Source organism: Pseudopipra pipra, chromosome 15, assembly GCF_036250125.1.
Source record: "Pseudopipra pipra isolate bDixPip1 chromosome 15, bDixPip1.hap1, whole genome shotgun sequence".
In the NCBI taxonomy this organism is placed as follows: Eukaryota; Metazoa; Chordata; class Aves; order Passeriformes; family Pipridae; genus Pseudopipra; species Pseudopipra pipra.
This window is the reverse complement of record NC_087563.1, coordinates 8,029,981-8,049,395: the sequence shown is the minus strand read 5'-3', so window position 1 is coordinate 8,049,395 and position 19,415 is coordinate 8,029,981. Positions and strand designations below refer to the sequence as shown.

General features: G+C 50.6%; 1 protein-coding gene and 1 long non-coding RNA gene across 5 annotated transcripts in view; one reads left to right on the top strand and one right to left on the bottom strand.

Annotated features, from left to right (window-relative positions):
- The window catches only part of LOC135422487 (uncharacterized), a 33,773-nt gene extending 16,385 nt beyond the window's left edge, over nucleotides 1–17,388 (top strand). For 2 of the 3 annotated variants that reach the window (XR_010434499.1, XR_010434498.1), the window contains 4 exons: nucleotides 3,161–3,321; nucleotides 4,915–5,083; nucleotides 7,414–10,848; nucleotides 13,399–17,388. This is a non-coding gene — a long non-coding RNA (uncharacterized LOC135422487). The remainder of the gene's footprint in view (nucleotides 1–3,160; nucleotides 3,322–4,914; nucleotides 5,084–7,413; nucleotides 10,849–13,398) is intronic. The other variant, XR_010434500.1, reaches the window with a different exon arrangement.
- Nucleotides 4,137–9,726, bottom strand: FGF1 (fibroblast growth factor 1). 2 transcript variants are annotated; one of them, XM_064671661.1, is made up of 3 exons: nucleotides 9,558–9,726; nucleotides 5,619–5,722; nucleotides 4,137–4,941 (listed from the first exon to the last, which is right to left on the bottom strand). In XM_064671661.1, exons 1-3 carry the CDS (start codon nucleotides 9,724–9,726, stop codon nucleotides 4,747–4,749), a joined length of 468 nt encoding a protein of 155 aa, XP_064527731.1. In that variant the 3' UTR covers nucleotides 4,137–4,746. The 2 variants fall into 2 exon arrangements, with proteins under 2 accessions (XP_064527731.1, XP_064527732.1); XM_064671662.1 differs by having other exon boundaries at nucleotides 4,137–4,938.
- Nucleotides 17,389–19,415: the final 2,027 nt, after the last annotated feature.

Below are 19,415 nucleotides of genomic sequence, written 5' to 3'. Positions count from 1 at the left end.
GACCACCTCTTTGTGTGGGGATTACACAAAGCTGCTGCTTTTGGATACTCAGTGTCTCCAGAGGAGTGAGGGCTGGGAGCTGGGGCCTCTTACCCCTCCTGAGGGGCTCAACCCCGGAGCTGGGATTAGCACTTGCCACAAGCCACCCTCACTAGCCAGAACAAATTGCTGCACGTGCTGAGGAAGAGCCAAACCTGCACGAACTGTGGCAATGCTGTGAGGTGGAGGTTTGGCAGACCTTGCTCTGGCAAATCCCCCCATTCTTCCCAATGGGACCTTCCCCATGGAAATTGCTCCTCTTTATTGAACGGATTTATACTGTCCCACTAGCCTGGCTGGAGATTTACCCCAGCTCCCTCCACAGCTCAGGAAATCCTCAGATATTGGCTCTAAAAATGGAGTCACAGCACAAATGGGAATAGCTGTGCTGCCCCGAGAGCTTGTTTCAGTCAGCACATCCTGAAGTGGTTTGGCATAACCTGTGCTCAAGAAAGGCTTGGGACAGTGGGGAGGGAGGTCTGGGGTGCAGCGGGAGGTGCTGGAGATGGGTGTGTGGAGGTGGGGGCATGGGCAGTGCTGCTGCACCTCCCTTGCCAAGGGAGAGCTGCAAGGATGGGCATCATGAGGTGGCACGCCGGTGGTGTGACTGCAGGGGCTCTCTCAGTCTTTGCCAGAGCCTCTGAGGGGATGATGCTTCACGGCATCGTGGTGCCCAACACTGCATCCCACAGCTCCTGCCCTGAGACGTGTGTGTCCTCCAGCAGCCTTTCCAAAATGCGAACCACAGGAAAGCAGCAGAAACCCAAGCTTTCCTTTTGCTTGGATTCCCATCAGTTCCCCGAGTTTAATAACAGACTATTCCAGGCTCCCTTGCTCGGGTTGGTTTGGCTCACCAGGCTGGGGCCGAGCACTGTCTCATGGGCAAAGCAGCAGTGGGGTGAGAGGATGGGGAAGGAGAAGCCACGTTAAGAGATGAGCGGTTTTGCCAGGAGTGTAACCCCACTCTATCCTTCCTGCTCCCCACGGGGGTCCCTGGACAGCCCCAGCCCCACGCAGGGGGCAGCAGGGGCTCCCTGGGGTGGGTGCAGCGCCCCTGGGCAAGTGGGGGGACCCCACCGCTTCACGGGCCCCCTTCAGCTCCTCTCGCTCCATTTGTCCGCCAGATGCTGAGCCAGATGTTGGCGCTTCGATGTCCGCCCGCTGGCACCGGCAGCGCGGGGGGGGATGCCCGGTCTTCCCCCCGCTCCCGGCGCTCCCGGCGCCTCCGCACCGCCACCTCCCGGGCATCCCGCGGCTCGGGCGCGGCGGAGCTTCCAGAGCGAAAGCGGAATTCCCGTGTGCCGCCCCCCAGCAGCCTGGGGGGCAGAGTCTGTTTATTTTCTTTATTGTTCGGGGCCTCCCGCCCTCGTAGCTTGTCCCTGCCCGCTCCCGCCGGCTCCCGATCCGAAACCGAAGGCGAAATAGCAGCAGCCCTGGTGCTCCATGCGCGGGCTCCCTTGGCTGAAAATCATAGAGCCGTGGAATAATTTAGTTGGGAAAAGCCCTCTAAGATCATCGAGTGCAACCGTTGCCCCAGAACTGCCAAGGCCACCACTAAAACGTGTCTCTAGGTGCCACATCCACATGGCTTTTAAATCCCCCCCAGCGATGGGGACTCCACCACTGCCCTGGGCAGCCTGTGCCAGGGCTGGACAGTCTTTTCAGGGAGGAAATTTTCCCTAATCTCCAATCTAAACAGGACATCTGCCCTGTATGTACAGGGAGCTCATGATGGACTGTCCCATGGAGCAGAGGTGTGTGTTCCCTCCCTCCAGCACACTCCACAGCCCAACCCAGCTGTGCAGCATGGCCCGACCCAGATTTTACCTTTCTCTGGCATTTTCTTGTCCCTCACTCCCTACCTCCCTGCCTTCTTTCTTTCCTTCCCTTTCCTTTCTTGTCTTCCCTTTCCTTCAAATTCCAGAAAACCTCTCACAGCACACTTGGGCTCCTTGCACTTATTGGGAAAGATCTTCACTTGTAATGATTTTCTTAAATCTTATGATTTTCCTTCCCCCTATCCCCCCTCACCTCTCACCCTGAGGACAAACTCCCTGAGGTGAGCATGGTTTCCCTGGGCAATGCCATCCTGGCTTGTCCATCTGTCTGAAGCAATTACTGTGGCTTCCCTGGGGATTATTTTTCAGCCCAAGTGTTGACATTTTTCCCCGGCTGGGCGTCAAGCGTGTACCTGCGGGGGCGGTTTCTGAGCGGCAGAAGCCTAACGAGAGGAGAGCCCTGGGTTAATGAGGTGTTGCAAGACAGCACAGCTAAATCCGGCATTACACGTTCCAACTTTCCAGTTTAATTAGAAACCTGCATCTCCCGCTCATGCATTCATTCACTTCTTGACTTGAGTGACAGCCTGGACTTTCACAGGGAAAGCAACCACGGTGTTTAAGAAGGATGTTAATGTTGTCAGCCTTCCACATCGCTCTGTCTTGCCCAGCTTCTTGTTTGCTGTAGGAATATCGTGCTGGACCTGATAGCAGCTGAGCCAGGGCCATCAGTAGTGTTTGGGTCCCTCTCTTGGCCTTTCTCCCCTGGCAGCTTGTTGGCTGAAATCCAGGATTTTGGCAGATATTCTGTCCTTACTGGGCACTGTCAGGTACTTCTCAACTCTTATCCACTGCAGTGAAGCGATTAGAAGTTCAGAGCAGCGCTGATGCCAGAGGTGGAGAGGTGGAGGGGTCCAGCCTGTTGAGGGATCCACGCTCTGCAGATGTAGGATGAGGGAACCCGTGAGGATGATGAAGACGCCTCCATGGGGTAGTGCTTGCCAGCTGAAAGGTTGCAGGGAGCTGTGTCTGCTCTGATGTGAGTTATATTAATGGGCTTAGATGTGAAAATAAGGCAACACTGCAAATCACAGGTGTTTGCCTGTTCAGGCTTACCTGGGACACAGGGATACTGAAAAACTCCAAAGTTATCCCACTGCTGTGCCTAATCTTTTTGAGGGGGGAAGGCAATAATGCAGAGTAGATTTTTTGTAAGCATTATTGTTTTCTTCTAATTGAAATGTTTTAGTTGGTATGTAGAAATATATATATTAAAAATGTGCCTTTTTGGCTGTTGGGAATTCTAAGTAAAAACTGAAAATTTATGTTTGTGGTCCCTCAAGCATTCAGTGTGCACAGAGTAAATACTTCCAAGACCACCCATCTACCCTCCCTGTGGGCAGCTGTACAGGAATGTTGCTGTGTAGAAGACAAGAGGAGCAGCTGGTACCTGCAGGATTAGCAAAATTCACCTTTCCACTCAATTTCCACATGGATCCCACAGGTGAGAAGCAGCACTGAAGGGCCATGGCAATGAGAAGGTGCAAGGAGTTGGTGCAGGCTCCTTCACAGCCACGGCTCTGCCATTCCTATGCCAGCTCCCTGTTTGCCCAGGAGCACTGGGATTACCTGTGATGCTATCAGTGCTGGGGAGAAGGTTTCAGAGCCAGCAAGTGCAGAAGTGCAGTAATTAGAGCGATTGTAAAGTGCAGTAATTAGTGACTAATTGCTGTTGCAGAAATATGCAAGGCAGAGTGCTCTTTATTCCTCTCTTGTGTAGAGATGGTTGATCTGGGTTTGTCAGGAGCAGGGAGCAAGCACTTCTTGTCCCTGTCCATGATGGCAGGATAAATCAAGGGAGAATGGCTTTAAACTGAAGAAGAGTAGATTTAGATTAGATATTAGGGAGAAATTCCTCCCTGTGAGGGTGGTGAGGCCCTGGCACAGGTTTTCCAGAGAAGCTGTGGATGCTCTGGGTACACTGTGGCAGCTTGGTGCTCCTGTGATGCTCTCACATGGCAGGAGTGGCTCTTGAGCTGCATCATGCCAGGTGAGGAGAAACAGCTTCTCACAGGGTTTGGGAGTCATCAAGGGGCTCCAGTGGCATTTTTAGAGCCCCATGTAGCCAGACACCAGAGCAGTGGGGGGAATACCCCTGGGAATGGGTGTGATGTGCTGCCACTGTCATGCAGCATCTTCCTGCTGTGCATCACACCTTCACACCAGTCACTGACTGCCACTGCCCCTTCCTCACTGGGACAGCATCAAGGGGCTTTGGTGCCTGGAATTACCTATGAACAGATTGTAGAAGAGACATACTTACTTGATAAATAAATACTAATAATATATGGTAGGTACATGAAATACAGCACTATTGGTGTTGTGAGGGAGGCCAAGGTCTGGGACTGGAGCTTTGCCTGCTTGTTCAGCTTAACACATCAAGGATATTGGCCAGCATTCACCAGGCTGGCCCTGGATAACAGGACTGATGGTCCAATATGAGATTGTTTGAGGGCACGTTAGAAGCTGCATACTTAGATAGATAAATACATTAATACACAATATCCAGGAGGGTTTTGCCTTAGAATGCCTGGGGACACAAAGCATGCACTTCTCTGGTAACTGGGGTGACCTTGGGGTGCCCTTTGGGCAGGTTTCTGGGTGCCTGTCCCCAGGAGCTGCAGCGTGGTCATGGCACACAACAGCAGACAGTGGGGGGCAGGGGGAGCCAGGGGGGCTGGTGGCCCTTGGGAGGGTGTCAGGACTCTTCCCCTCATCTCTGCAAAGCTTTGTGCAGAGCTGAGGAGCTCTGCTTTGGCTAGTTTTGGTAAAGCCTTGACCTAAAGCTCGGAGCTCTAACGAGCTCTAAGGAGGCGGCAGCAGTTGGGTTTTGGTATTTGGGGTCATCTCTGAGCTTCTGGGTTGGGGCTTAGTCAGCCGAGACGGGCAGTGGGAGGAAGAGAATCGCCTTCTGGCCGTAGTGAGTCCGCGGCCCCAGCTTGCTGTTCCCATTCTTCTTCAGACCCACAAACCAGTTCTTATCCGCGTGCTTTTTGGAGATGTACGTGTTATAATGGTTTTCTTCGACCCTTTCCAGGAACAGGCACTCCTCACCCAGTAACTGCTGAAAGAGAGCCCAGGGGAACAACAGTGAGCCGGGGTGATGCCATGGGGATGGGGATGTGTGTTTCTAACGTGGTAATCCCAGCTCAAGACCCACCTCCGAGATCTCCATGCCCCAGTAAAGCTCATATTAAAGCATGGAGGTAAGTAGCCTTGATTTTGTCCCCTGGGCCACTCCTGCAGCATCATGTCCATGGCCTGGGCATTTTATTCAGCAGTGATGGAGTCTGGCCCCATGCTCCATCAGCTGGTCCTGGCCCTGGCTCCTGCTCTGGCACTAAGATGTGGGGTGGCAGCTACAGGCTCAGAGCACAAATCCACAGAATGGTTTGGGTTGGAAGGGACCTTAAAGATCATCTCATTCCATCCCCCTTCCACTAGACCAGCTGTCAGCTGCTGAAGGGCTGCAGAGCAGCTGCTGCTCCAGGTATGAAACACAATATTTATCAAGTGTCAGATAGGAAATCCAATATTTGTTGGAGGCAGGGCAGTAATGGCGATATTTGGTTATTTATTTATTTCCCCCCAAAATAAAGCCAGATGCAGAGCGACTGTCCAGCTGCCAGAATCACAAACAGAGCCTAATTATTGCCTGTGGTTTGCATTACTCAGAGCTATGAGATTTCTGCAAACCTCAAGCCCTCTCTGTGTCTGGTCCCACGGGATCCTCCCACTTACCGAGCCATAGAGCAGCCCGTTGGTGTCCATGGCCAGGTACTGCCCCGACTGGGTGCTCTTTATGTACACCACTCCCACGCTTTCTGCACTCAGTTGGAGCTGGACTGGAAGTAAAAATGAAACAATAACAACAACATTAAAAGCAAAATAGGAAAAGGAGAAAAAAATAGCTGCTAGGAAGGTTAGCAGGGTGTTTTGTTCCAAAGCCTGGCTTATAAAGTGTTTATAGGAAACAGTACAGTGTGTAATAGAAGTGTCTCCTTGTACCCTCTCCTTCAAAGAAACCCCACAGCCATCCTTTAGGAACCAAAGACCAATTTTCCCCTTATTTTACATCAAAGGAAGGGCAGCCTTTTGGTTACGATGCTGGAATGGGACACAGGAGATTGGGGTTTTAATTCTGGCTCTAATTTACAAATTTCTCATGTGGTTTGACAAGACACTTAAGGAGTGACATATGAAGAAGTATTTTGAGAGCTAAACCAGCAGTGGGCAGAGTGCAGATGCCTGCACTGCAAACTCCTGATCCAGCGTGTCCCATCCAGCCGTGCACTGTGGCTGGATTTATTCAGGGCATTGTAGGTGGAGAGTGGAGAAATGGCAAAGGCTGATCTTCATCTTAAAAAAATGCCTCCTGTAGGTAGTCACACCTTAGATTTTCCGAATGTGCAATGCTGACACGGATTTGATGCTGAAGCAGGACCTGGGTCTGCCAGGGCACAGCCTGAGTGGGAGCGATGGGAGCTGCCTCAGGCCCTGCAGCCGCTGGACACCAGATTCCATCCCCATTCCCGATGCTGGACTGCAGCTAGAAACTCCAGGGCAAAAAAAAGCTCTTTTCTGGTCTTGTGCTGAGGGAAGTGAGCCGGGGAGCTGCAGCATCCTGCTCTACTCAGCATCCTGTACCTCACCCAGCAGCTTTAAACTTTCCATTTGTCTGGTTTCTTTTTTCCTTACTTTGCTGATTACAGGAGTCTCGGAAAGTGATTAAAACTTGGCTCAAGTATTTGTTTAATATATTTATCAGGAAAAGGCTGTTTAGTTGGAGAGAAGCCTTGGGAGGACAGTTCTCCAGTGCTGTGTGTTCAGGGAGGAGCCCACGGGGCTCTCATGGGTGGGCAGGAACGCTGCAGCCATTAAAAGCCCCACCAGTGTGTGTGGAGGCTGTGGCTCTGTGGCTGTAGTCAGTGTGACTTGCAAATTCCAGCTCTTCCAAGCGATCATTCCCATCTCCTAGACAGTTTTTTTTTCATGAGATTTATGACAGCAATATTTAGATTGGTTTGAATGAAGTATGAACGGATGCCTCGGCTCCAGTTCCTTCCTTCCTGTTTATATTTAATTTATTTATCATTATTTAGATGAGTTAAAAGGCAATGTTACCTCTTGGCCTGGCAGAACACTCTTCCCAGTGAAATCTTTGCTGTAATGGTTCACATTCTTCCTTCTTTTTTTTGCATGTCTTGCTTAGTAAATGATGGCTAATTAGGAAATTGTGTGGGTACAGATTTGCAGGAATACACGGTCCCAAGTGCATGCCTGGTTTAGGCTGGGAATCTGCAGTGGGAAAGCCCCAGCCCACCTACATTTGCTGTGGTGCTGCAGCCCCAAGAGCAATCCAGGGGGAAAGAGGGGAATGGGATGAAAATGATGATACTGTCCTGAAAGCTGTCCCTGAGAGAGGAGAGTGAGAATCCTCTGGCTGCCGATAGGGACATTGAGGTCTTCAGCCATAGAGGAAGGGAGAATGGTGGGTTCGGAGGAAGGAGCTTGTGCTTCTTGTGTCCTTTTACAGGCCTGATTTCCTTCCATGAAGTAATGGGATGAAACAGGAAAAATAAGGCTGTTTGTGGAAACAAGCTTCATCCCAAGTGGTCTGCAATGTCCTGGTAAGTTTTCTTCCCATTTCACAGTGCAAGCTTGGGATGCCCACACACAACAACAAAGGATGTGGGGAGGGAATCCTGACATCAGCCTGAACAACAAGGGCTTGGAAAGACTCTTGCACTCTTAGAGATCCTCCCTGATTCCAGGGCTAGCACCTGGCAAGGCCATTCAAGATAAAAATAAGAATTTTTGATATTTGTCAGGAGCAAAATGAGCTTGGGCAGTTTGCAGAGCATCAATGCAGACTATAATGCCTCTGTGTCCATTGGCTTCCCAATGAGCTGTGGGTGTTCTCATGTCTTGTCCCTCCCTGGGACTGGCAGGTGCCTGTCCCAGCTGGGTGAGCAGTATCCCATGGTGCTGGTCACGGTCTGGGCTGCTCCTCTTGCATGCCAGGGGATGGTGCTGAGCAGCTCCGGCATTTCCCAGGCACAGGGGCAGGACCGTGGGCAGCTGCTGGTGCTCAGAGCAGGGCACCTCGTGGCAGGGCTGCTCTGCTGGCATGCAGCCCTTCCAGGAGTTTCCTCTGTAAATATTAGTACATTCCTATATCCAAGTTTATGAGATCATTTACAGGAGGTTCCTTTCTGGCAGAGGTTTTCAAACACGTGGCCCCAGGCCAGCAGCCGGGGAGGTGTGAGCGTGCTGGGGTGCAGGACCTGCCTGCACTCGCTGCCCGTGTGTGCGATGTGGCTGTGGGGAACAGCTCACTCCCAGGTGATGGATTTGTTTTTCCGGAGGGAAAAAGTCTGGGCTGTGTGGCAGCATCCATGCCATGCTGGGGCGCAGAAGCTGGACACTCAAGGCCTTGGTAGCTCCGCATGTTCCAGGAGATGCCATCTTGACTGTGACCTCCCCTTCAGACTCCAGCAAAACCTCTGGAAAATGCTGCAGAGACCCTGGCTGAGCTCATATGACCTCTCCTTGTGGGTCTTGTGAGCCTGGTCCTGTCTCCTGAAGATCCTTTGGGTCATTGTCCTGTCTGTCTCTCCCAGGGGTTTGAGCAGGGTTAGGTGGTGCTGGGTTCATACCCAGCTGGAGGCTGGAGCCCCACTCTGTGTTCATCCAGCCTCAGGAGACTCATCCTCATCCATCCCCCAGCACTTGTGTTGGGCAAGTGATGGGAGACAGTGTTTGTAATTAGACTATAAACTGCTTGTCATTAAAACAACAATAGTGAGAGGAAAGGTTAAGTTTGGGGAAAAGCCACGTGTGTGCTTGCAGTTTAAAGTAAATAAAGGCTGACTTGGCTCCTCCCAGCCCTTCCTTCTAATCGGATAGGAGCCTGGCAGATCCCAGTCATATTCCAGTAAATGTCCAGGATATGGTGTACTGGACCGAGAGCCAAAGGGAAGAGCCTGGTCCTGCTGCCCGCAGAGCCCCCGGGAACTTTGCTGTGTGGCTGGTCCAGCTCTCCTGGGCATCGGGTTAAAAAAACCCGCTGAAGAGTTTTTGGCAGTGCAAGAGCTCAAAAAGCATAAAACTTCCCAATGACTCCTTGGTAGGACAAATGGTGCATCTGTGGGGGCAGTTCCTCCCAGCAGCAGGTCCCCAAAGTCCCATGGGGCCACCAACATCACCGACTGCAGGGATGGGGACAGGTGAGATGAGACCCTGGCCATGGATGACCTGTTAAATTGCTGTGGCAAACAGATGCAAATGCAGAGATAGCACAGAATTCCAAGTGATAGCTTTGTGTGTGGGATGCCAGGCTGCCCTAAGCCCTTTCTGCCAGCTCCCTGTGCGACCCAGCCCTGCTGTGTCATTGCTGCCTCCCCTGTGTCTGCCTGCCTTTCATGAGGTAATGACCAGTGACAGATTTAATACTTCGTATATCTATTTATGTACTTTATATCTGTACTTTTATATCACACGTACTTTGCCTCCCCTGCTCTGCCTATGGGCTATGGATGTGTGACTCCTGGAAAGTTTGTTACCACCAGGATTAAAGAAACCTTGGTCCAGTGCCCATCTTCCCCAGCTGCCCCCATCCTAGCTGATGAAATCATAGGAGCAAGGAGGTCACCAAGAAGACCCATAGGGTTTGCTTACTGTGCTCGTCGCTTCGGTCCCTGGTCCCATCCACTGTGCCATCCGGGAGGATCCGTAGGAAGTGACCCCCGTTGCTGCAGTACAGGAGTTTGGGTTTCTTGTAGTTCCCCGGGGGCAGGTTGAACTTCTCGGTCAGGGCAGTGAAGGTGGTGATTTCTCCCTCGGCCATCCTGCAGCCTCTCCCACCACCGAGCTGCAAGAGATGTGGCAGCAAGGGTGGCACCAAGTGCTGGGCACACGCTGCTGCTCCTGGGCTTTAAAGGGAAGGGGGGGAGCCCGGGGGTCCTTGCTGGTCCCTGGGCTGGCTGCAGGGCAGGTGATTCACAGCGGTGATGGCTCCGGCAGTGACACAAAGTGACACAAAGTGACACAAAGGTGATGCTCCTCCAGCGTGGGAGGTGGCGGGGGGCTGTCTCCTCACTGGGAGGGACTCTGTCCTTTTAATTTTATCATAGTGAATTCTGTTTTTGTTCTGCTTTCTATTGACGTATGTACTAAAATTATACACTCAAAAACCAATTTGAAAAACACCCAGTGTCTGATTGGAACCCACAAGAGGCGGGAAGGGAGCCCAGGTAATAACTTTCTCCACTACTATGACTCTCAAACACAATTATGACCAGGAATTGCAACACCCACTGCATGCCAGGTAGTAAATATTGCTCATATCTTGGCACTCAGTGGCTCACCTGGCCCGGGAACACACACACGGAAAAGGTCAGAACACACATTAGACGTGGTGGGAGATGAGCAGGGGGCAGGACTGTTCACTGCCTGGGGGTGAGTCCGAGGATTACCCAGACAGTGATTAAGACCATATGAAAACCAAGAACTGTGAGTCTAGATTATGCCACAAATATACCAGAAGCATTCCGGTGTTTAAAGGGGCTACAGGAGAGCTGGAGAGGAACTTGACAAGGACCTGGAGTGACAGGACAAGGGGGAATGGCTTCCCACTGACAGAGGCAGGGTTAGATTGGATATTGAGAAGAAATTCTTCCCTGGCACAGGTTGCCCAGAGAAGCTGTGGCTGCCCCATCCCTGGAAGTGTTCAAGGCCAGGTTGGACAGGGATTAGAGCAATCTGGTCTAGTGGAAAATCATATTGAAACCTCATTTTGCAGGAGACTGTATGGTCATGATCCATGTTTCAGCAGACACTGTGCAAAAACCTGAAGGCATCAGATTGATAAGAGGAAGATGCTGTGGATGTCTGAGGGCGAGAACTGCCCTCACAGCTGTGCCATCAGGAGGTGACATGGGAGATGACTAGAGTCCCACACACATTCCAGGTACATTCACGTTCTAGCCTACAAACTACATTTAAAATCTCACGTGAATTCATTCTGTCTTTCCTATGCAGAGTTCTATAGTGCTTAGAGAGAAGTGGATTTATGAACAGAAAAAGACATGCCACAGAATAAATCTAGATACAGGAAATTACTTTAAATGTCATGTATTCCCATAGCTGGATTATGGAAAATATTTTATAGTCACTGTTTATATGTGTTTATAGATTGTAAAAATGTCTCTTTAGCACTGAGATGTGCTACTGGTACATTGGGATGCAGCCAGTACCACACTGTGTGGGTTTGCTGTGGTGCTTTGAGTGCCCTGGGAGATATTAAGGACGGCAACTCTCTGCAATACACACGCACACACACGTATATATACATAGTATCTCTAAACATTTGGCCCTAAACTCTTTAGTAATTAAATCTGCAAATGCAGCTGCAAGAAGGGGAAACTAGTCATTGAAATGGATCCCAGAAGCCTGCAGAGGATAAAAACGTTTGCAAGTTGGATGGCTAAAAGCTGAAACCTTGGACATACAGACTGTATGGCTGTTGCTGAAAGCACTCCCAGCCATTGCACCAGCTTTGCTTCACATACAGACTTCATTCCTTGCTCTCAGATACCCCGCTCAACACATATCAGGACTTTGGGAAGTGCTCTCTGGAGTGATAACATGGGCCAGCCCCCCCCTTCCCTGAGACTGGTGAATCAACACATAAGAGCTCCTAATGGTTTTCAAAGCAGGTGATGGACCAGCCAAATACAAACTCAAAATCCTTTTTTAACACCATTGTCAGGTGAATCAGGTATTTCTCGGAGTGTTTGGTCCCTAAATTTATTTTCCTGTCAAGAGATTGTACTTTTCATGCAGTAGTTCAGTTTTTCTTGCCAACTCCTTCTCTGAAGGAAAGCCTCTAAGTCACCCAATGCAGCCCACAGGGCTCTGGTGTGTTACTGAGCATTAATCAAGATCAGCAGCGTTGTGTAATTTCCTGGAACCAAAGCTTTTCTTGAACCTTTATCTGAGTGCAAAAGGCACTCAGAAGTCTCTTGGGTTGATGATGGATGGTAATGAGAAAGAAATACCCCAGATCCAAGAGCTCCGATCAGGATCTCAGCAAACCCTGCAGCCAGCAGCAGCAAGGAATGGGCTGGATTCTCCCCATGGTCACCTGAAGGTCTGAGGGCATCTCTGGGTGGCTTGACCAGATCAGCTTCTTCATCATTACTTATTTCCTTTAAGGTTTTTCTGCTATTTTTAGAATGACTCCGGTGCTCACAGCTGCCTTAACTACCACAGAAAAGCTGAATGAACACTTTTCCACTCTTGTTGTCTCTCTGTGCTAAATACTATCGCTCTTCTCATACTTTATGACCACGGAGTCGTTCCTCTACACACACCACCACTCATGGCCCTACAATTATACTTTTGGCAGGAACATGTTAGGTTTTTATGGGAATTAAAAAGCACGAGTGAGAGAGAGAACCTGAACCAAAGACAACATAAAGGGCCTTATTTCTTTGGGTAGAAGCCCAACAGTGCTATTAAATAGCTCAAAGCAGAACAGAGCACTCTCTCCAAGAAGCAAAGCCGAGAGACACCACACTCCAGCAATTATTTGGTGCCCCACGGAGAAAGGAAAATATTCCAAGAGGAGATTGCTGTAGGAGATTGCTGCTGCTGAGCACTGACCCCGCCGGCCGCACTAGGACAGTGAGCTGGAGCTGAGTTGGACAGTGTTTGTTCAAGACCAGCTGTGTTTGTGGCTCCTCTTTCCTCCACCTCTGTGTAACAGTTTTCCTGTGCTGTGCTAAGAGAAAACCCCCACAGAGAATGAATCACTGGGAGCTGGACCCAGGGCACCTGCTCCAGGGCAGCCCCAGCTCTGGGTGCCTGGTGGCACCCAGCTCTTTCTCCTGGAAGGAGATGTCAGCACCCCAAAGGATCAGAAATAGCCTTCTGAAGGACAAAATGGACTTAAAAAGAGAGTTAAATCCGAATGTTCATCTGATCCAGGTCCTGCTGAGCTGTGGTGGCTGGAGCGCTGCCGTGTGCCTGCTCCTTGCAGCACTGAGGGGAGATGAGCCCGGCGTGGGACCGGAATAGCTGTGAAATTCTGAGAAGTTTGGCTTTGGTTCCAAACTTTATCACTGGCCAAACCAGTGGCTTTGATGTGAAATCCCAAACTCTGCAAGCATCCGAGTCTGAGCATCGAGGGCTGGTTGTGCTGCCAATAATGGGCGTGTGAGCTCTGAAATAACAGCACAGGCTGGGAGCCATGGAAAAGGAGTGGGGTCGTTTTCCCTTCCTGTTTTAAAGTCGATGCAGACTTCACTAGATAGCACTGCTGTCTCGTTTGCTTGCATGACAAAGGTGGTGTTGATGGCAACTTGGAGGATTGCTAATGGTCCAAAAGTTTTTTGCATGTCTGGATTGCCAGGAACTTTTGTGGCTCTTCTATGGCTCCTGTGGCACCAATTAAGTAGCCAGCAAAAATTCAAACTAGGAGGTGGCCAACTAAGGTGAGCCTGGCTTTTTTCCTTAGATATAAAATACCTGGCTACTATGCGGAGGAAAGCAGAAGTATCTCACATACTGGGTTAAACCGGATTGGCGCTTGACTCAAATACTTGTCCTTGGCTTTGGACACAAGCATTTATATGGGGTTGGAAAGAAATGTTCTGTATGGTCTCTGTGTGGCTACAGTGATGAAGAGTGCAGTTAATCACAATTGTCATTTAGATGATCAGCTAAAGATCATGCAGAGAACTTCGAGGAGTACTCCAGAGAGATGAGAGACTGCTAAATCCAGGAGTCTCCTAAGGTTCAGTTAACGAGATCAGCGTCCCCTGAACCCAGCTCTGGTGAGTTCAGTGAAAGCACTCCAGTTGGTTTACTCTGGAAAGTGTTATTTTATCCATTAAAGTAGAAATCCTGTTTCTACCAGGGTATGTGACTCAGCTGGGATCAGACAGCAACACCTCCTGATAGGCTCCTTTCCCATTCCCACTTCTGACTACAGCCACCTGGATAGAACAGTAACTTCTCAGGCAGTTCAGACACTTCATGTGGGAATCAAAAGCACTTACAACAGGTAGAATATTTTTAAGGAATTCAGGCTGTGGCTTTCCTCCACCCACTGTCTGTCCTGAGGGTTTCCAAAGCAGCCTATGGGCTGCCCATTACGGCTTTGGGGCAATCTGAGAACACCTGGGCATGTGGAATAAACACCTCTTGGATAAACAATGATTTTATTAATCATAAGTTTTAGAGATCCACTGCATGGGATAGATTTCCTCACCCAGGAAAAGATTAGAGACCAGGCAGAGGTTTCCTCCTGCTCTGGTTGCTGCAGGAGAGGCAGCATGGTAGGTCTGGTGTTCCCATCCCAAGGGCTGGTGGTGCAAGGCACAACTTAAATTCCTTGGACTATGCATCCTCTTAGAGTGACTTAATAAATGATTAGGCAAAGCATACAATAAATATGTAATAGATCATTTTGTGTGTATCAGCAGAATGCATTGGCTCGTTTCTGGTCTTGCTTATGGCCAGGTGATTTTATCTCTAGCAATGTGATTAACTGCTCAATGAAATATTTATCAGCCAGGTTTTGCCCTTTGGAGGTGGAATATGTTGCATGAAGTGTGACCAAAAGTGTAGAAATCAATTTAACTAATGCCTGCTGTCATCATCTCCTGCTTTCTACCAGGAAACACGGTCATTCCACTCAGGTCACACTGGATTTGTGGCAGGTCAAACAGGTAGGAGTGAAACTTTTAGCATTTTACTGAGTTTGTGTCACTAATGGCTGATGGCAAACACCAGGAGCATCATGGTAAAGATAGATTAGGTAAAGGTGGCATCCTGCCTGGGAGGTAGGGACAGGGGTCAACCCATCCCAGGTGAAGGGAGAAAATCCTGTGCCTGTAGGGATGCCCAGGGGAAAGCCCTGTATCCTGCCTTGGAGCCTGGTGTGACTTATGCAGGGCTGTGAGCCCGGGACACCCCAGATGCTGCCTCACACTGGGACAGCCAGTACAACATCCCAGCAAACTGGTGGTGTTTGTGGGGAGACAGGAAAACCAAGAGATGACCCACTTTCTAATTACCTTCCCGCCTCTCCCACCTCCCCACCCACGGCCCTTTGCAATCCGGTGATTAACTTAATTGCAGTTCCAGCTCCAGGAGTCAATCCAGCCTGGGAGCAGGAGCTTTGCCAGGAAGGTCTTGCCCCTCTGTTCTGTCTGGATTCAGACCAAGAGCACGGACACGTAGACGAGCAGCACTGGCTGCAGACACAAATCCCACCACCTCATGTTGGGGATTTGAGCCCAGACTCCCAGTGCAAGCCGGATGCGTGGGACCTGCTGGATTGAAAGAACACACTGGACAGAGAATTGCCAAAGCTCAGTCCCTCCAGCCAAGGATGGGCTGGAGGATGTGCAGCTCCCAGAGGATGAGGGGACACCTCCAGAAGAGGCAATGCCATTGCTCAGTTATGAGGAGGGGTGGCTGTGGCTCCCCTGTGAATGCTGGTATTGGTCCTCCCTCAGACCAGGGTCTGAGCAGAGATTGCTGTCCAGGGCTGGGCTGCCAGGGCCGGCACTGCAGCCGTGGCTGTGACTGTGACCACTGTGCAGGAAACTGGCAGGAGGTGACAGCTGGGAGCAGCCCAGCTACACCCAGTGCTTCCCACCTCATCCTAGGGGATTTGCCGAGGGCGTGTCTGGCTCTGCTACACTGCAACAGGTGTCCTAGTTACAAAAGGCAATTAGTGGAGAAACTCCCAGGGTTCCTCCTTCCTCCAGGAGGTGGCAGGTGCTGTCTGCCCTTTAAAAGTGCCCTTTCCCTCTTGCAGGCTTGTGCTGAGACCATTGTAAAACGTTATCCCTCCTCCTATGCTTTGCTGCCTCCTAGCACCTCATTCTGGCACATGGAACTGGCTGGGAGCAGCCACTGACGTGCTGTGAGTTACACCATCGTTGTGGTCTCATCTCTGTCACCCAGGGAGGGTGGCTCTGTGCTGCCAAAGCTGCCAAGGACCCAGGGACGACACACCAGGTGCAGGTACCTTGTTTTGGGTGTTTGCTATCTTGGTTAAGGGCAGGGCTGTGGGCACCTTTCCTCCTTGGGTCTGCCTGTGCTTGGCTTCCCAGGGAAAAGTGTCTGGAGGGAGGGGAAACCACAGGAGATGCTATAACACCTTATCAGTTGTTGGTTGTAATGTTTTGTGATGAGGTAGGAAGCCCCTGGGGGCAGGGGGCACTCAACGTGCCCCTTGGCTCCTGCTCAGCAGCCCTTAGGCTGGGGAGCTCCAAACAGTTGGGGTCCCTGCAGTGGGGTCCCAACCCACGCCCTGCCCAGAACCCACCACTCAGTTCCCGGCAGGCAGGAGGGATGTTAAGCTGGATGACACTTCACAGGGCTTTTAAATGTCACCATCCCCCTGCCACCCACCCCCGGTGTCAGTGCAGGACACTGGGCACAGTGTCAGACCACAAAGCCCTGACTGTCCTGTCTGGGCTGGCCCTGCAGGTGTGGCTGCCCTGCGCGCCCACGGATGGACGGACAGAAGGATGGACAGATGACAGCAAATGTCAGACTCTAGCCCCAAAACTTCCCTCTATGCAGTACTCTTAACCCAAGGGGTGATCTGGTTCTCCTGTTGTACCACGTCCTGTCTGAGCCCTCCAGTCCCACCCCAAGCCAAGCCTCCTGCCGATGCCCCGCTCAGGTACGTGCCTGGTCACTGAGTGTCTGGGTCACCCTCCGTCAGCCGCGAGCCCTCGCCAACCCCTCGGCGCTCAGACGGGTCCGACACCTCCGTGTGCTGTTGCTTATACTCATGAGGATGGAATTAGGAGTGAAAAGGAGGAATGCTCATGCGGTGTCAGGCAGCACTTCCTGCAGCTGGCCATCTGAAGGGTGGCCAAGCCCAGCTGAGGGTTGGCTCCAGCTTCAAAACTGGGATTTGAGTTTGGGTTCAGCCTTTATACCGTGTCCTTCCCCAAAGAAGTAGAGTATGATGGAATCCAGGGTTTCATCTCCAGGCCAAGTGAAACCCCACATCCATCCTAGTGGTTAACCATCAGTAGACATATCATCGCTCAGAAATCCAACTTCCTTCAGCAGAGTCTCGGTCTGGGTTGTTCCAAGGAAAATCACTTGGTTCCTGGGTTCACCATAAGCTCAGCAGTGATTTACTATGATAATGTGCAGGGAGTTAATGATGTTCATCCTGCAATGTTTGTGTAAGGGCTGTACAGCTGCTCTTGTTAACTTCTAAGTAAGACTGGCTGGAAGAATCCTGTTCTTAATTCTGTTGCTCAATACCTTATTTTAAATTCAGTGTCTAGTACCCATGGATGCTACCTCCTGTTTTTTTTTCCTCCAAGCTGTATGAGTAAGGAGCTTGGGCTGTGTTTTCCTGTGCACACTGTTGCTCAAAAACTTAACAGTGCAATAAAAGCTTGAGATAATAATTGCTATTACCAGGAAAATCCTCCAATAAATAATAATTTTCTTATCTGCATGACTTTGGGACTGGAGAAAATGCTTTCCAGCGGAAAGCTGCAGTGCATAAGAGCATGCAAGGGGCATTTCAGATGAAAGGTCAGAGCAAGGCAAGCTCAGAGCTGAATCTTGTTCAATGCAAATGAGTGGGTTAGCAAAAAACCTGGAATAATTAGTGTGGATAAGTAGCCACTGGAGTAAACTAGGGAGAGCAGCTGGGCATCTCCACCTCTTATGGTCTATAGAGTCTGTAGAGACTCATGGTCTTTAGGCAAAATTTGGGGAATTCGCAATTCCAGTAGTGGGTGGTTCTGGAGGCCAGGACACTGAGCTCTATGTTTGTTACCCTCATCTCCAGCCTAGAAGGGAGTATGAGTCACACACCAGGACCTGCCAGACCTTGGTGGAAGGTACAGCCCTAATTCTGGTCCTCCTGTCCCAGACAGGGACACACCGAGGCACCTGTGTCTGTATAGAGATGGGCACCTATTTGGTCCTTGCCGTGACATCTGTGACCACAGGCTGTGTGACAGCAGGCAGTACTGCCACACTGCTCCAAGGCAAATAGTGCCCTGCCTTGGATGCTGCCACAGGTTTCCATTACAGAGTCCTCAGAGGGAAGGGGATATATTTTGAAGTCTCTTCTACCCTTTCTCATCTCTGTAAACAACAAACCACCACAAAGAGCACGGTGCAGGAGAGAAGGCTGCAATTTTAACTACCTGCTGAACCTCAGCCCCAGAGGTGACACCCACACTGGCTATTTCCAGCTCCTGAGTGGGCAGTCTAAAGACATCGGGATGTTTGTTGTGCCCAGTGTTTCCACAGCTGGTTTAGGGGAAAGCTGGGGGTCAGGCTGGCCCACAGGGATGCAGCCAAGGATCAGAGAATCACAGAATGATTTGAGTTGGAAGAGACTTCCAAGTTATCTCATTCCACCCCCCCTGACATGGGCAGGGACACCTTCCACTGGACCAGGTTGCTCCAAACCCCCACCTTGAACACTTCCAGGGATGGGGCAGCCACAACTTCTCTGCTGTGATGCTCACAATAATCGAGGCAGAAAGATGCCCTGAATTGTCTAAGTGGGGAAAAAAGCCCCAAACTAAACCAAAATCTTTGGGACAACCAGGCAGTTTGGGGAACAGTTGTTGCTGTGCCCCCTGCCCAGCTGGGAGTGCTGTCACCAGGACCCCAATGATTTTTACCTTTTTCTTAGTCATGAGCTGCACATTCAGCCCCACACTGGGATGCAGGATCCCCAGGGAGTCAGTGAGCATCCCCCAGCTGTGGTTTGTGAACACCTACATGTGTGCACCTGGTAAGGATCACACCCACACCAAGTTAGGTGTGAACTCCAAAATCCCTTTTTGGAGTCTGGCAGCCAGTAAACTCTTCCCATCAGTCGGAAGCTTTTGTGAACACCCTGCAACAATGGGAATATTAAGTAAGGGGAGGGGAGAGTGTTTTACTTGATGTGAAATACTTGTATTTTATGTCCAAGATTTGACCTGTAATTGAGACTTAAGTACAAAAGGAGGTAGAAATTCTAATGGAAAATGTACCCAGTTGAGTAGTTTTGTGTACAACACTCACATGCCCTGTGGGGGTGTGCAGGTGTTGGAGAAATAACAGTGGATCTCTCTGGGGGAAACGAGGAACCTCTCTGGGGAAAAACATAACTGGATTAGGCAAAAGCAGGACAGCCTTGGGATCTACCAGTCACGGATACAGGGATGGCCCTGTGCCATGTCTGGGGGATTTGGAAACGTGTGGAGGGGTGGATGGTGCTCCATCTTCTGCTTGGATGGTGCAGGGATGCAGAAGGTTGTGCCCTCAGTGACTGCCGCAGGCAGCATGTGGCAGGGAGATGGGCAGGAAGCAGCTGGGTTATCCAGCACTGAGCTCCCATGATCAGCATAATTTTCAGGGGCTTTATGGTGTGCAGACAGTCTGGAGTATGCAAACAGCTGGGATCTGGAGTTCATCTTTGGATGCATGGAGCAGGTTTTGTCATGGTAAAGATCTCCCCCTCCTGTCCACCACAGC